At 34.7% G+C, this 16,554-nt stretch overlaps 3 protein-coding genes across 3 annotated transcripts; 2 read left to right on the forward strand and 1 right to left on the reverse strand.

Moving 5' to 3' along the window:
• Positions 1-365: 365 nt before the first annotated feature.
• LOC133315740 (glucan endo-1,3-beta-glucosidase-like) lies at positions 366-2,510 on the reverse strand. The gene is made up of 3 exons (XM_061517399.1): positions 2,427-2,510; positions 979-2,316; positions 366-461 (listed from the first exon to the last, which is right to left on the reverse strand). The coding sequence occupies exons 1-3, from the start codon at positions 2,482-2,484 to the stop codon at positions 427-429; spliced, it is 1,431 nt and encodes a 476-aa protein (XP_061373383.1). The 5' UTR covers positions 2,485-2,510; the 3' UTR covers positions 366-426.
• A 4,765-nt stretch (positions 2,511-7,275) lies between these two features.
• On the forward strand, positions 7,276-10,711 carry LOC133315741 (small ubiquitin-related modifier 1-like). The gene is made up of 3 exons (XM_061517400.1): positions 7,276-7,433; positions 10,130-10,279; positions 10,370-10,711. Exons 1-3 carry the CDS (start codon positions 7,344-7,346, stop codon positions 10,436-10,438), a joined length of 309 nt encoding a protein of 102 aa, XP_061373384.1. The 5' UTR covers positions 7,276-7,343; the 3' UTR covers positions 10,439-10,711.
• A 1,652-nt stretch (positions 10,712-12,363) lies between these two features.
• On the forward strand, positions 12,364-15,150 carry LOC133315743 (small ubiquitin-related modifier 1-like). Its single transcript, XM_061517403.1, has 3 exons — positions 12,364-12,518; positions 14,560-14,709; positions 14,800-15,150. The coding sequence occupies exons 1-3, from the start codon at positions 12,429-12,431 to the stop codon at positions 14,860-14,862; spliced, it is 303 nt and encodes a 100-aa protein (XP_061373387.1). The 5' UTR covers positions 12,364-12,428; the 3' UTR covers positions 14,863-15,150.
• Positions 15,151-16,554: the final 1,404 nt, after the last annotated feature.

Consider the following 16,554-nt stretch of genomic DNA (forward strand, 5'->3'; position numbering starts at 1 on the left):
TTATATTATTCTTAGACATATTATGATTTTATTCTGATTAAATTTTCATCTATAAGAGTAGTGAGTTAATTTCCGAGGTGAAAAGATATAAAAGATTGTAATGCAGTGGAAGAAAAAGATATATTTCCCTTCAACTCTTTGCTTCAAATATACATAACGAAACCTAAAGAACAATGACCACTACTGACTGAGGTCACAAAATAAAAGACTAATGCAAAGTAAAAACTTAGATGCAATTTAGTCACCACCAACTGATTATTTAACTAATACAATCCAGAGAACCCCAAAAAATCTTCAAACTGATCATCAACAAAATAACTTAGCTGCTCTATTTCTAGCCCCTTGCCCTTCCAGACACTCCACCACCTTCTCATACTTTACACGAAAGCAAAATCAGCCAGATGCTATGTCAGTCCTCTTATGCCTTCAGTATCCAGTAGGAAATTCGCAGCTACCATACTCTGCACAAAAATGAAACTCTCTTAGATCATAAAATGATCCAATCATAAATGCAAAATTTGAATAAAAACAAGATAAAGTAGTACAGTTTTTGTTAGAAAAAGGCACCCATAAATTAAGATGGGATTTTTCAAAGGCAAAAGAAGAATCCAATGTGATCACACAACTCCATCTTTGACTAATTGACTGTCTTAATGACTGTTACCAATTTACTTGTAACGTTCGAATTAACCTTGTCCCTTCGGGTTCTCCAAAGTAGTTAAAGACATATAATTCCTGCTCCCAAGGCAACACTGTAGTGTACCCTAGTTGTAATGGGCCTATTGGCCTCCCATAGTACACTCTACCCAATAAAGGTACCACGTTGTTGTCAGAAAAGATTCCCTCTTGTCAACCTTATCGAGCACCATTAATCACCCGCTCACATTAGAAATCCAGTGCAACATTATTCTAAACTACGCCCATTTAAGTATCTAAGAAAATAAACCGAGACAAAAAGGGTTCTATTAGAATACTCACTGGGCTCCTGCGTGACCACATACGACGTACCCCCGAAATAGCAACTACCACCCGCGCGTGCTTTCTTCTGGTAATAACTGTTGAACGCGAACGAAGCATGGGCCACAAGCGTGTTAGGATCGTAACACGTGGCACCACGCTGGATCGGACGGCAATCAGCACCTCCCTCCCCACAAGCAAAATCTAGAGCCGCCTGCAGCTTAACTTTTTCCACATCCGGGTTCGCAACGCACCACGTGTTCCCAGTGGTGCTCTTCGAAACACCGCCACCGCCGACAACGACGGGGGCGGGGGCCTTCGGCGGCTGCTTCTGGCCGCCGCTAACCGGTGAAGGACGGTCGTGGTAATCCTTAAGCTTCTCCGCCGTTAACGGAATGTCGTAAACCTTCCTCTCGTCTGGGTAAAACAGACCGAAGTTCCTCTCCGAGGTGGGCCCCCCTTTCTGGTTCTCGTTGAAAAGCGCGAATAAATAGACGGTGAGATCTGCTTTGGGTCTCATGGGGGTCCCACCACCCGTCAAGATCTTGCGGACGAGATTGCCGTTGTACGCAGCTGCGTTCTGTAGGCTCGCACCCACCTCATTATTATCCCCCTTGGAAGGCCAACCTGTTTCCGTCACAACGATCTTAACGTCGTCGTATTTCAAAGCAGATAGTGCGGCAAAAACGGCGTCGATTTGGGCGTCGAACAGGTTGAAATATCTTAAACCGTTACCCGGATCCACCACTCCCGGGTTGTCCCGGAACAATGCGTAGTCCAAGGAGATGACGTCAGCGTTGGACTCGTACGCGAAAAAAGGGTACACGTTCACCATGAGGTACGACCCAGTTTGACGGAGAAAATCCAACATGGGTTTGAAAACGGGTTGAACGAGTTCGGGTCGGAACGACCCGGATGAAGAAGGGTATGAGTTTCCGAGTGCGGAGAGAGCAATAGGGGAAGAAACTTTAATGTCGGAGTGAAGGTTGTGTTTGACGAGAGCTTGGTAGATGTTTTTCATGGCGGGTACGAGGAACTTGGTAGTGTGGGCGGGATCGACGAAGACCTCGTTGCCGACGGCAATGGCTTCGATTTGGGTGTGGGGGTGGTAGGCGGCGACGTTCCTCTCGACCCATGAGAGTGCAAAGGAAGGTGCTTTGGCTGCTGCGAAGAGTTGCTGGTTAGGTAGATCCACGGTTACTTTGATTCCGGATCCGGATAAAGCCCGAAGCACTGACGGGTCGGTGTCGTAGACCTTGACGCGGTCTAGCCCCTGAGATTTTAGGAGCTGAACAACCTTCACCGCCGAGGGAAGGTTGTTAGCTATGCGACCGTAGTTCACTCCAATGGAGCCACCATCTGAAACAAACCAAGTAGAACAGAACAGAACAGAACTGTGTTAGCAAGCATTATGCAAAAATAACAGTTAACAAAAAAAAAAAAAAGCAAGTGATAGAGGTGAGCATTGCCTGAGAGAGTGAGAAGGGTGAGGGAGAAGAAGATGACGGAGACGGTGAAGCGCTGCATGCTCTGCTTCGTTGGGAAGAAACAGAGCGTGTGTGGTTATTAGTTTTGTTTGTTTTCGGTGTTTTCGATGATGTTTCTGAAAATGTGGGTGGAGAGGAGTGAGTTGTATGTATCTGTTGAGCAAGTGAGTGAGGAAAATGTGGTGGATTGGTCTCAGTAATGTATGAAGGAGGCATTGAGGGAACCGAGGTGGTGGTAAGGTGAGGGTAGTGGGACCCACTTTGTGGCAGTCACAGTAACAAAAGGACGAGTAATTATAGGACCACCATCCCTATTTCCCCCAAGTTGCTCCTCTTAGCATTCGGAGATGAACTACTGAAGCATGAATCCGTGTTTTGTTCCCTTGGTCCCACCCAAATAACACCGTTGGTTATTGGCTTTGAAGCCTTTTTATTGTTAAAATAAAATTTTAAATAAAATAATTATACACATTTCAATAGTTTTTGAAAAAAAATATGTGTATCTTACGTCCTTTTATTCTTACAAAAAGATGAAACACATATTTTTAAAAAAAATTTCTTCTACTTTCTCTTCCATGATTTATCTTTTTCTCTTACTTAAAATGACATAATTTTATATTTTTTTTAAATGATAAATATTTTTCACATAATTTTTTTGCATGGCTTATATGTTTTTTTCTTTTGTCTAGATTTTCCATATAACCCTTTCTTTAAATAAAGAAACGGCCAAAATTGAGTTGCCAGCTAAAAAAAAAAAATTAAAAATTAAAAAGAGCCAAAAATAAAATAAAAATAGAGCATTATAATTTTCGATCATTGCTGAAATAAAGTGTAGATGCTCGTGGAGTAATGTTTTGGAGCTGCTATCATCAAAGAATAATAAAAACAGCAGTCATGTTACTTTCATTGCACCCAAAATAAATGTGTACGTTCTCCCCCCTTGCATAATTGAAGCCTCTGTGAAGTGTGAAGGAGTAGGAGGCTCGAATAAATGAGCACGTTGTCGTTGGGGACATGATCAAACTTCCTTACCACTTATTTTCCTCAAAAGTATGAAGGTACCCCAATGCAAATAATTTATATCAATCCAAAAAATACTAACAAAGCTTAAATATTCAACCTAACATAAATAAGTTTTACGAGCACTTTTCTTTAACAAACACTATTTTTTAATTTTGGTACATTCGTTACCCATTCCACAACGGCGAACACCTATAAACTTCACTAACTTAAAAATTACAATCAAAATAAACCCCAATCTAGACCATTTATATTAATCAAAAAATAATAGCAATGCTTAAATATTCAACCTGACATAAATAGGGTCAATGAACTTTTGATGCAAATATTATTTTATTTTTTAAAAAACTAAGAGAACATAATATCAATTTAAGGCAATAAGTCTCATATTCTATCTACACCAATCTCATTAGGACTCCTATATAGGGCTGGCAAAAAAGGGATCGGTGTGTCCACCAAATAGGCTAGGATGAGTTGAGCTTTACAATTCACTCTCAAAAGTAGAATAGAGCAGGTTGATTCATTTTTTGACAGGTTGACGGTGATAGAGGTGATAAAAAAACTAGAGGTTTTTGACCCGACTCGTGAAGGTTCGAGTTTATATATCTAAAATTGGTTATTGGAATTATGCTTGAACTTGTATAAAAGCTCGTTCAATAAAGAGGCTTCAGACTCCAATTCAAAAGCCCGACTTTAGAATCTATTAGGCTGGCCTAGTATATATTAACTTTTATTTTTATTTTATATTTTTCATACTGCTCATACCAACCCCCTCTCTCTCCAACCCATTTCACCCTATTTTATTGGTTAAATAAATTTGTTGAATGATTTTGTTCTATGTTATGTTGTTTGAATATAAAAAAATTTATGAATCTTTGTGCAATTATTACCTAGAAAGCACAGACACGCAATTCGAATACGTGTCCGACACGGACACGCTCAGACACGCGTCCGACACGCGGTCAACTCTCCGACACGTTTTTCCGACACGCATTCAACTTTTTTCGACACGCGGTCAACGCTCGGACACGTTTTGGAACACGCTCGGACACGTTTTTTTTTAAATCTTAATTTTATTTTGTTAACTAAATATAAAAGAAATCATTTATAAATTAATTTTTTTCTATTATGAAATTTGACATGAAAAATTATTTCTATTTATATTTATGTTATGAAATCTAAATATTTGATTGGTTATATGACTTATTATAGACTCTTATACGTATTAAATATAAATTATATTATATATATTAAAAAATTTATTTAATATCAAAACGTGTCCCAACGTGTCAAAATATAACATTTTTTAGAATTAACGTGTCGGCGTGTCGTGTCGTGTCGTATCCCGTGTCCGAACATCGTAGATTATTACTGTTGTTGATCGTATATATTCTATTTGAATAATTTTTTGTTGTCTTATTTTTATTACTAGACTTTTATTTTTTTGTAAATAAGTCAGGTCACGAATCGATAATTATATTCATAACGGGTAACAGGTTAGGCTAGACTGACACATTTAAACACATGCTTAGTCTTTTAAAATCAAAGTCCGGCCCGTTAACACACCTAGATGGCGTGGTGCGGCGGGTTAGTATAAAACATATTTGGGTTGGCAGGTTGAGATTTTTTGTGAGTTGATAGCGAGACGAACTGACTCATTTTTTGATAGATTGATGGCGGAACGGAATGGGTCGCCCACTTTGTCATCTCTCTCATGTATTATTAAAAATATTAAGCATTTACTTTAAAAGAATTAATCACAATTTGAACCGTAACTAATTTTATAAAATTAGTTTCGCACCTTTTTCATAATATTTTTTTTTCAAATATGCATATATATAGTGATATGTGCTAGTCCTGCATAAGAAACGTGCTATATTAATCTTGCGTGAATAAGATGTGGAATCACTTTATTAAGCTAATATTATATTGAAAATAATTTATCTTTGAGAAATTTAAAAACAAAAATATTTTTTCAAATATTTTTGCAAAATAAATAAGTTTTTAAAGCATTTATTTTCTTTTCTTTAACAAACACTATTTTTTGTTTTCGGATACATTCGATAAACATTCTACGACAAAGGACACTAGAAATTTCAATAATTTAAAGATACAATTTTAAAAACTCCCTTACAAGTTTTCTCAAAATCATTTTTCCCTTTATTTAATTTTTTATCACTTACTTCCTTAATTTGATTTTTCATCCAAAATTTTGTTAAGAGAGTTAATTTTTTTTTAAAATTATCCTTAATAAATAGAAAAATATAATTTCCACACAAAGACAAACTCACGGAAGCAAGACATGAATGTAAATCAACGATTAAATTCTCCCTCTACTCTTAGCGACACAGAAAGACAATGAAATAGCACCTTCTGCATGTTTGCTTGGTAATACAACTAAGCATGGCTTGAGTTGATATATACTTGGACAAAAGGTCCTCCAAGCATTCATTCCATTAGGAATAGTGGAAGGTGAGGGACAAGATTGTATTACCAAGCAAACATATTTTGTTGTCTTTCTACAGCAATGAGAGTAGATGGAGGTTTCTATAGTTGATTTACATCCACGTATTACTCTTGTGAATTTGTTTAAAATTGCGTTTATGAGAAAATTGTATTTTTTTTATTAAGGCTAATTTTGGTATTTTTAAAAAAAATTAACTCTGTTAATAAAATTTTAGATGAAAAATCAAATTATGAGGTAAGTGATAAAGAAATTTTAAGTAAAGGAATAAATGATTAAAAATTTCAAGAAGAGGGTAAATAATTTTGAGAAAACTTGTAAGATTTTTTTTGAAGTTTTCTCTAACTTTAAAATTACAATCAAAATTAAAATTTTGATTTGCACTCTGTCGGCAACGCACTTATTAAATTAGTTGTTCGAGCTTGCAACAGATTATGTTCAATTATAGATGTTTGATATTCAGGTTACTTAAAACCCAAAGACTCAAGTCCAAAGGCAATAGGCACGGTCCACGGTTAAAGCTGGGAAATAGAAAGAGGTTGAGCTCAATGAGTTTCTTCCAAAACTGCCATAGACATATAGTATTGTTTGATTATGTGATAGAAAACATGTCTTGAGACATCAATTACTATGTTTTTAGAAATAATTTTTTCATCAAAAAAGTAAAAGTTATTTTTAACTTCAATTTTGGATTCACATAGTATTACTTTCTCGAGTAAGGTTATACTTACAATTTATTTTTTTGTTTACAACTAAAATTTAGCCGTTGATTTTCGTCAATCAACGGTTATTATTTTCACAAATCAAATTCATTAATTAATTATTAATTCACAATAAATGAAAGTTTATCTAATTAATTAATTATTTTTGCCAATCAACAATTAAGATATGATTGTAAGAAGTTATAAATGAAGATAAGTTGTATATATAGTCTTCCTCTATTTTCTCTCATGATAATTTTCATAAGATAAAAAATATAAAAGCAACATTAATAGATCTTATACCAATAAAAATAGATCGTATTATAAAACACTTGTACAAGTGATGGATGCTACAATGACCCAACATTAGGTGTGGATAATAAATATGACCAATTCGTTAGATACCTTTGGGAATTTGCAGATGTTTCAGAAAAGATCAACAAATTTAAGTTTATATTTTACTTCAGTCAAGGGAAAATAATTTTATTGCAAATCCTTATTTGGAACAACCACAATTTTGTTGTTTGAACCAAACATGTGGGTCTAATGTGACAGGGATGTGCTATCCAATGGGCTAATATCTACAGCCCGGTATACCAATTCTTGGCCCATAAGTGCTGCGTAATCAAAATAAAAAAGCGATTCCCAGAAAAGAAATAATCAAAATCAATATAAAACCCTAATTTTCAGAGGGAGTCACAGAGACGAAGAACGATGTCTGGGGCTACTCCTAACACGCACGCCGAGGAAGACAAGAAACCTAATGATCAAGCTGCGCACATCAATTTGAAGGTCAAAGGACAGGTTCGTTTGTTTGTTTTGGGCAATTTTTTCGGTTGATTTTTTTTTTTTTTTAAATATTCATTTTGGGTAGGTTCTTCTATACTTTTGTGAATTTTCGGTTCAGGGGTGTTCATTCATTATTAGAAATTTTCCGTTTTCAAGTGCGCTAAAGATCGTTCACCCATTCCGCGTTCTGATTTTATTTTCAGTTTCTTTTTCTGTTTTCATTATTTTTTAATTTAGTTTTTATTAATCTGCGACTGGAGATGAAGGGTCTGTTTGATCGTATTCTATTATTTTTCCTTAAAATTATTTTGTAAAATAATTATAAAAACATGTGTTTGCTGAGTTTTTTTTTTTAAGTTAAAAGTAAAAACGAAAAAACAAACACAACGTCACTCTATTGCCTTATCTTTAGGTCCCGTGTGCTAGGTGGGATTCTTCTGAATTTCAGGAAACTGAATTTTTTTAAATTTTTAATTTTCAGATATTATAAAAATCATATTTTTTAAAATTGAGAATTTTGGAATAAAAAAAAAAAAATTTGCGGGAGTGGATCTTGGTATGTTATTTGATCACACTCGTTGATGATGAAATAACTAAGAGAAAAGTGTATAATTTTTAAATAAGCAATTGTGATCAAATAACGTAAGTATTTGGATCCGCTCTCACCAAACGCCCCCTTAACACTTATACTTTGTTATTGTACTAATGACCCGTTGACGCTCTTGTTACTGTTTCGGAATACAAGTAACACATGTATACTAAATTCCCGTTCTAATTTAACTCCGGTATCAATATAAAATTCTTATGTTTTGATGTAGCAGCATCATATTCAAGTAAGAGAGTATCAGATGCGAGTTAGGCAACTGATTTTTTTATTGAGTTATTTCATTTTTTTTTTCTAAAATATTGGAACACCTTGGGATATTTGTTTCTAAATTTATTATAAATAAGCTATGCGTAGCAGTGCATACATGATACATGTCGTGTCGGAAGCTGAGCGATACCAATCGGTTGATGGGAGGTTTTGTACCAGACTGTAAACCGCTGTACCCTACAATTCAATATTGTACAATTCAAAAATTAAAGTAAGATTTGTGATTTTCAATTCCAAATTTTTTTGAGAAGTCAATATTAATTTGGGAAAGGAAACAAAAATAGGATTTGTGATTCAAATTTAAAAATGAATATGGAAAGTCACTATTGATTAGGGAAACAATACAAAAATATTTAAATTAATACAAATCTCTTTGTTCTTAAAAAATGACACCAATCCAAATCATGAAAAACAGAGACTTAAGCAGAAGAAGAGGAAAGACTCTTAGGGGGTGTTTGGTTCAGGAATTTTTTTTGGAATAGTAGGGAAATGAGACAGATAGAGAAATGATTGAAAGATAGATAAAGTGAGATAGGTAGAAAAATGTAAAAAAAAATTGTTTGGTGGGGAAAAACTTTATTGGGAAAATTAGGTAGCTTTATGAAATCAACAGTGTATTAAAAGTCAGATAACCGGTTTTCCGAAAAATCCCACCTTCAAATTGGGTTTCTAAACAGTGCGGATATCTATGTTTCTCATAAATCCAGACAAATTGGATAGATGGGTTTTTGGTGAAAAACGTTGAAACAAACATGGTATTTCTAAAAGCCATACTTGAGAAAGATAGATATCCGCTGAAAAGCTCCAACCAAACACCACCTAAGAGAAGTATTCAAAGAGCTACCGCAAAAATACAGGGAGAGAAGTTGAAGGCTTAGAATACGATTAATATATTATGTATTTTTCAATTATTTTTTATCATCTTTCTGAATTTTATGATTCCATACGATTTAAGATATAAAAAATCAGCCAAAAGAGAATTGTGATTCAACAACCTTATGGCAACGTAGGTTTAAATCCACACGATTGTGTGGAACCTAATACTGATATCACTTAATATTACTTATTTATTGGAGTGTTGGATAGTTTTCTTGGTAGATGTGGGGTTTTTCAGGGTATCTCTTACTGGCCCAAGGCTTTTTACCTTGACAAGAGAAAGTGCTGTTTTTTTATATTTGCTCAATTGTAGGGCAGTTATACCTCTAAAATGCTTGTTTGATTTCTTTTTAACGTTCTGATCTGGTTGAATGATCTATGAGATGTATATTTGAATATGACTTTTGATTCAAAGAATCATATTTGCCAGTCTTTGTCCTTTTTGATTCGTTGGACTGTTCCTGCTTCATATTAATGTTCACCGACCAACTTAATAGTGTTGGTTATTTCTTTCCCCTGACCCCCTTCTCTGTCCTCTCCCCCACCCATCAAAAAGTGTGTTTGTTTTATTCAATTTTACTGTGAAATCACTTAGTACCTTTTTGTTTTTATCTTTTTTTGGCACATCCCCTGTCATTATGTAGGCTTAAAGTCATAAGAGAACATTTTAATATTCTCAGTGTGTTAAAAGTTCCTCTAAGCACCCTTTCAAGCAAAGCATGATGTCCCCCTACCTCATAAATTCATTGCTGTGACTGTGAATTCAATCCTTTTAAGTACTATTAGTTAATGAATGGTTACTTAGTGTTTGGCGTATTACATTTCTTTGATGTGATGTTTTTATGTGTAACATGATGAGCATATGATCCATTCGAGGCTATATTTCGTTATTTATTTGATTATTTATATTTTTAAATATCATGATGAGCACGTGGTCTAAGACATTTTTATTTCATTGTAGGATGGAAATGAGGTATTCTTTAGGATCAAAAGAAACACTCAGTTGAAGAAGCTGATGAATGCATATTGTGATCGTCAATCTGTGGACTTGAATTCAATCGCTTTCTTATTTGATGGTCGCCGTCTCCGGGCAGAACAGACTCCTGATGAGGTTTGCCCCTCACCTTGACTCTTTCTTCATACTGGGAAATATATGTAACCATGCATCATAACCCTGCTTGTTTTATGTCTTTTGATTCAGCTAGAAATGGAGGATGGGGATGAGATCGATGCGATGTTGCACCAAACTGGTGGAGCCCTGTTAACTTAATCTGTTTCTACTGGTTTGGTGAAAATTTGACACATAATATAGTGTAGTTACTTTGGTTTATGTAATCTATGGATTTGAATTATGGGAATTGTGTTAGACATCTTCATTGTAGACCTTGTTTAAAAAATCTGACTTGCTCTTTGGGAGTTTTGTCAGTTACAAACTCGTATGAAATCAGGAGTCTGAGTTAATAGTTTGATCTTTTGAGTGGAGTACACTAATGTTGTCGGATGAGAGAGCTCTCTTTCTTGCTGGTATAAGAATTGCTAAGAAATAATATTGTTCATATTTAATCGTGAGGATTTTTTCCCTAGAAGCGAGTTTGTATCTCAAATGAGCAAATAAAAATGGATTTGAAATATAATATAGTTTTTGTTTAATTTAAAGCATTATATATTAGTAATTTATCATAATTTTGTGAAACATACATCTTATTGACTTATTTTAAAGATAATTTTATTTTAAAGGATTCTTGTCCTTTGGTAAAGTAATATTTTAGGTACTCATAAGTGGTATAAAATGGAAAAGGGTAAAATTTGATACATAATATAGGGTAGCTATCTTGTTTTATGTAACCTAGGTATTTGAATTATGGGTATTGTGATAGACATCTTCATTGTGGACCGACCTCGTTTGAAAAACTGACATGCTCTTCATGAGTTTTCTCAGTCGTATGAAATCAGAGTCTTTAAGTTAATAGTTTGATTCTTGAGTAGAGGTTGTCTTCGGAGAGCTCTCTTTTTCGCTCATCCAAGAATTGCTTAGAAATAAAATGTGCAAAGGAAAAAAAAAACAAAATCTATAGTTTGCGTCTAAAATGAGCAAATAGAGATCGATTCACTTCTGATTTAATTTAAAGTACATTATAATATTATTTTAACAAATTTTTACGATTGGATGTATTTTTAGACGCTTATTTTTAAGGATTTTTAGACGCTTATTAGTGCAATAACGCTACAATATTGTGTAATTTAACAAAGGGATAGTCGGGAGATTTTAAATTGGCATATCTGAACTTATTTGGAAAAGAAAAAAATTACTACTACCCTTACTCACAGTCACAGCACAATGGGAATATCAATTGATCATGAGAAGAGGGTACTATTGACGTAATAAAATTGATGATATGATAATGACGAGAATCTAAAAGTAACCCATTAACAATGTAAGAAATGATTGTCACCATAATTTAATTATTCAATAAGCATTACTCATTGATTATATATACTTACCTTACAAATACTTCGGACCTAAATTGGCAGCTATTAAAAGTGAATTTAAAAAAGAAAATTGACAAGAAAATTTGAATTGGAAGATAAAATCCGACATTAGATTTCCATCTTGGCTGGTTCTTCATTTAATCGGTGTATCTCAAATTACAATACAGACTTCGAACACAATCACTCGATCAACGCATTCAACTCATACACACTTCATCTCTGCCGTTCTTTTTGGTACATTCGATTCACAATTACTCTACAATTTCGAACACTTCAACTTCAATAACACATAAATTACAATATCTCTAATTTGCGCTGCTTTAACAACTCCTTTATTAGATTAGTTATTCTTTTAATTAGTATTATATTAAATGGACAACACTAGTATTATATTTTTTAAATCGACTTTTTTATCATTAAAGTTAATTTTACTTTTTTTTTTAATATGTGATAACAATAACATTAGGTCATGTTAGAAAAGCACTTATACAAGTGATGGATGAAAGTATGAAACAATGAACCAACATTAGGTGCGGACAATAAAAATGACCAATTCGTGAGATGTCTAATAGGAATTCTTAGTGTGGGTAAATGGGCCAGCCCACCATGTCCTATATAATGGGCCAATCTCTCCAGCCCAGTATACTAATTCTTGGCCCTTTAGAGTACAACGCAATCAAAATGCGAAAGTGACTCCTCTGACAGAAGGAAAAATCAAAATCAAAAATAAAAACCCTAATTATCAGAGAGAAATACAGAGACGAAGAACGATGTCAGGGGCTACTCCAAATACGCATGCTGAGGAAGACAAGAAACCTAATGATCAATCTGCGCACATCAATTTGAAGGTCAAAGGCCAGGTTCGTTTTTTTTTTTTTTTTTTTGGCAATTTTCGCAGATGATTTTTTTATTTATTATTTTAGGAAATGATTTGATATTTATTTTTTTGGTGAATTTTCTGGGTGCTCCTTCATCCTTGGTTAGTTTCCGTTTTCAAGTGCACTCTAGTTCAACCCCTTCTGCGTTCTGATTTTATCCCGAGTTTCTTTTTTTATTTTCATGATTTTTTTTATTTTTTTTATTGTTTCTGCTTTTGGAAATGAAGTTTTCAGGCGTTAGTAATGCGCTTCAATCTGTTTTATTCTTTCTTTTCTTTTGGTCTAGAAATCATTTGGTCATCTGAGAAAAAATGGAGTGAGAAACGATTGCATCAGGGAGTGTTTGATTTCTGCTCTTCGTTATTGATGTTTGTGTTTCAATGTCTATACTTATGGCCTATATTCATGGCCATCGCTCATTAGTTTGACACTTTTTTCAATTCTTTTTTTTTCAAAAAAAAAAAAATGATAAATAGGTTTGATCCCTTATGGGTTCTTATGCTTGTGTTGTGTGTGTTTACGCCTGCGGCGGGGTTGGCTACAATTTTTTAATCATTGGAAATGAAGGTTCCGTAAACGATTGATTTATAAAGATGTGTAGGATAAACAAAATATTAATCGTGTCTCTAGAATAGAGGTGTTCTGAATGGATGCATCACTTTATTGCCTTAACTTTCATATTTTATTGTTTCACTGATGACCCGTCGACTCTTTTGTTACTGTTTCGGAGAACGTGTTACTCAGTTATGCTAAATTCCCGTTCCCAATGTAACTCTGGTATCAATATAATATGCTTGTGTTTGATTTAGCGGAAGTATTATATTCAACTATGAGAATGTGAGATACGGGCTAGGTACCTGGCTTTTTTATTGCGTTATTTCATTTTTGTATACTATTGGAATTGGAGATACCTTTGGATGGAACCAACATTGATATTACTTATAGGTTGTGTTCTTGGTCTCTTGGATAGTGTACTTGGTAGCTCTGGGTTTTTTTCTATGTATCGCTTCATAAACCAAGGCTTTTACTTTTACAAGAGAAAGTGCTGCGTCTTAAATATTTGTCGGGCAATTATGCCTCTAAAATGCTTCTTTGAGCTCTTTTTCATGTTCTGATCCACTTGAGTGATCTATGAGATGTGTGTTTTCAATATGACTTTTTTAATTACAAGAACTATATTTTGATGTAGACTTTTTCATCAATTTTATTCTAGAGTTTAATATTTGCAAATCTTTATTCCTTTTTGATTTGTTGGACTGTTCCTGCTTCAGGTTAATGTTTACCAACCAACTTAATGAGTTGGTTATTTCTTTCCCCTCCCCCCCTTCTCTGCCCTCTCTCGCACCCATCAAAATATCTATCTATTTTGTACTTTTATTTCAATTTTACTGTTAAATCACTTAGTAATTTTTTGTTTTTATCATTTCTCTGGCACATCCCCTGTAAATATGTAAGCTTAAAGTCATAAGAGAACATATTAAGATTCTCAGAGTTAAAAGTTCCTTCAAGTAACCACAGGGCGGGCACAGTTGGTAGCGAAATGTGCCCCAAGAATCAGGTCATGTATTCGATCCTTGGCAGACGCTCTACCCTTGCACTCTAAGCCTCGGTTGGGGGATTAGTCTCATCTTCTCTACGTTGACAAATGTCCAAAGCTCCTGCTGTACCAACGAGGAGCTAGCCTTAAGGGCTGTACTCTGAGGGCAAGGTGGCTAGAGGGGTTGAATGAGGATACCTCGTTCGTTCCAACAAGAAAAAAAAAAGGTTCCTTTAAGCTCCCTTCCAAGCAAAGCTTGGTGTCCCCCGACCTTATAAATTCAATCCTCTTAATTACTATAAGATAATGAATTTGTACTTTGCTTAGTGTTTGGTGTATTATTTTTCTTTGAACTGATGTTTTTTGTATGTAACATGATGAACATATAATCCATTCCAGGTTATATTTCGTTATTTGTTGGATTATTTGTTTTTTTTATAGATCATGATAAGCACATTGCCTAAGACTTTTTTTTTTTTTTGGTAGGATGGAAATGAGGTATTTTTTAGGATCAAAAGAAACACTCAACTGAAGAAACTGATGAATGCATATTGTGATCGACAATCTGTGGACTTGAATTCCATTGCCTTCTTATTTGATGGTCGCCGTCTCCGGGCAGAACAGACTCCTGACGAGGTTTGCCCCTTGCCTTCACTCTTTCTTCATACTGGGAAATATATGTAGCCATGCATTTTAACCCTACTTATTTTTTGTATATTGATTCAGCTAGAAATGGAGGATGGGGATGAGATCGATGCGATGTTGCACCAAACTGGCGGAGCCCTGTGAACGTATTCAGTCTGTTTTTGCTGGTTCTTGTGAAAATTTGATACATGATATAGGGTAGTTATTTTGGTGTGTGTAACTTATGGATTTGAATTATGGGTATTGTGATAGACATCTTCGTTGTAGACCTTGTATGAAAAATCTGACATGCTCTTCGGGAGTTGTATCAGTTACAACTCGTATGTAATCAGGAGTCTTGAGTTAATAGCTTGATCCGTGAGTTGATTACGCTACTGTTGTCATAGGAGAGCTCTCATTGCTAAGAAATAATAATAATGTTAATATATTAGTCGTGAGAATGTGCGCTCCTTTTTCTTCTCTCTCCTAAAAGTGAGTTTGTATTGAAAATGAGCAAATAAAAAAGTGGATTTACTTTTGATTTAAATTGAACTATGATATACTTTTTGTTTAATTTAAAGATACATACATTTTAATGGCTTATTTTATAATAGTCTTAACTTAATTAATTAGCAAATTACATGTAATTAAATAATTAAGCATGTTTTAGTGAGTAAAATTAAGTATAAGGCTTAATTAAATGAATTTGAGTCACTTTGGAGTTAAAAAGTGTACTCAGTGAAAATTAAGGGGTATAAATGGGTGTAGGCAAAAGTACCTAAAATATAAAAATAAAAGTGGAAATATTCGTAGAAAAATATTTCAGACTTTTGGATAAAGTTTGGTAATTAATGGAGTTGAATAGATAGATGAATCAAAATCCGCATGATTCTACTTAACATGTGTTAAGTGATAAAACAACTAAAAGAACCCAAACCCCCCCCCCCCCCCAATTCCCCGTCGAGGAGAGGGAGAAAAGGGAAGAAGAAGGGGGAAACCATAGAGTGATCAAACTTTTGCCAAATCGACTCATTCCAAAGCCTAAACCACTCCAAATCTTCTTCTCTTTCATAATCCTAGCTTAGTTTTTAGTGGGGAGCATTGTGGATAGGGATATCCTCCTCCAAAAATTTGGCCCATTGGAGAAATTGAGGTGTTTGAGAGCTTCAACCTCCATTGAAGCTTGAGGAGCCATCAATCCTTGGTTGTGTGACCATTGGTGGTAAGATTCTAACCCTTGAACCTTGCTCTCTTGAAAATTTCATGATTTAGGGTTTTGAATGAATAGTGTTATGGGTTTTATGAAAATGTTAGTAGATTGGAGCTTAGTGTATGTTATGAGAAATGCTAGGAATGATGATTAATCGGTGAAAATGAGCTTAGATAGTTATATGACTATACTATGAATATTGCAAGAATATGATACTTGGTTGTGAGTTTTCTTGCAATTACGCTCAATGGTTTGGCTTGGTTGATTGATGATTGTGTCCTTGTGATGTCTAGGATTGAGACATTTGGACCAACCGCGAGTGATCAACCGTTGGAGCAAGCTATGGAGCTTGATTAGCTCATCGAAATAGGTGAGTCCATGCTTTAATTGTGGCATGATTGAGTAGTGGTTGGCAATTATGAGACACTTTGGATGCAATATGTTTTAATTGCATTAAACCTTGTGTAGGTCTTGTTTGGGAAATGGATTATTGTAATTGGTTGCTGAACCGTTGGTGGAGAACATAGGTTGGCAGAAGCTTGAGGTAAGCCTTCGGACCTTGGGTGTAATTCCCTTGATTGTTCCACCAAGCCCTGAAAGGGTAGTGGTAATTATGGTGTATATAAATGCAATGAAATAGTGTAATG

The sequence above is a fragment of the Gastrolobium bilobum genome, unplaced genomic scaffold, assembly GCF_033153095.1.
Source record: "Gastrolobium bilobum isolate Gb01-03AN ecotype WA unplaced genomic scaffold, APGP_CSIRO_Gbil_v1 utg31796, whole genome shotgun sequence".
Lineage (NCBI taxonomy): Eukaryota > Viridiplantae > Streptophyta > Magnoliopsida > Fabales > Fabaceae > Gastrolobium > Gastrolobium bilobum.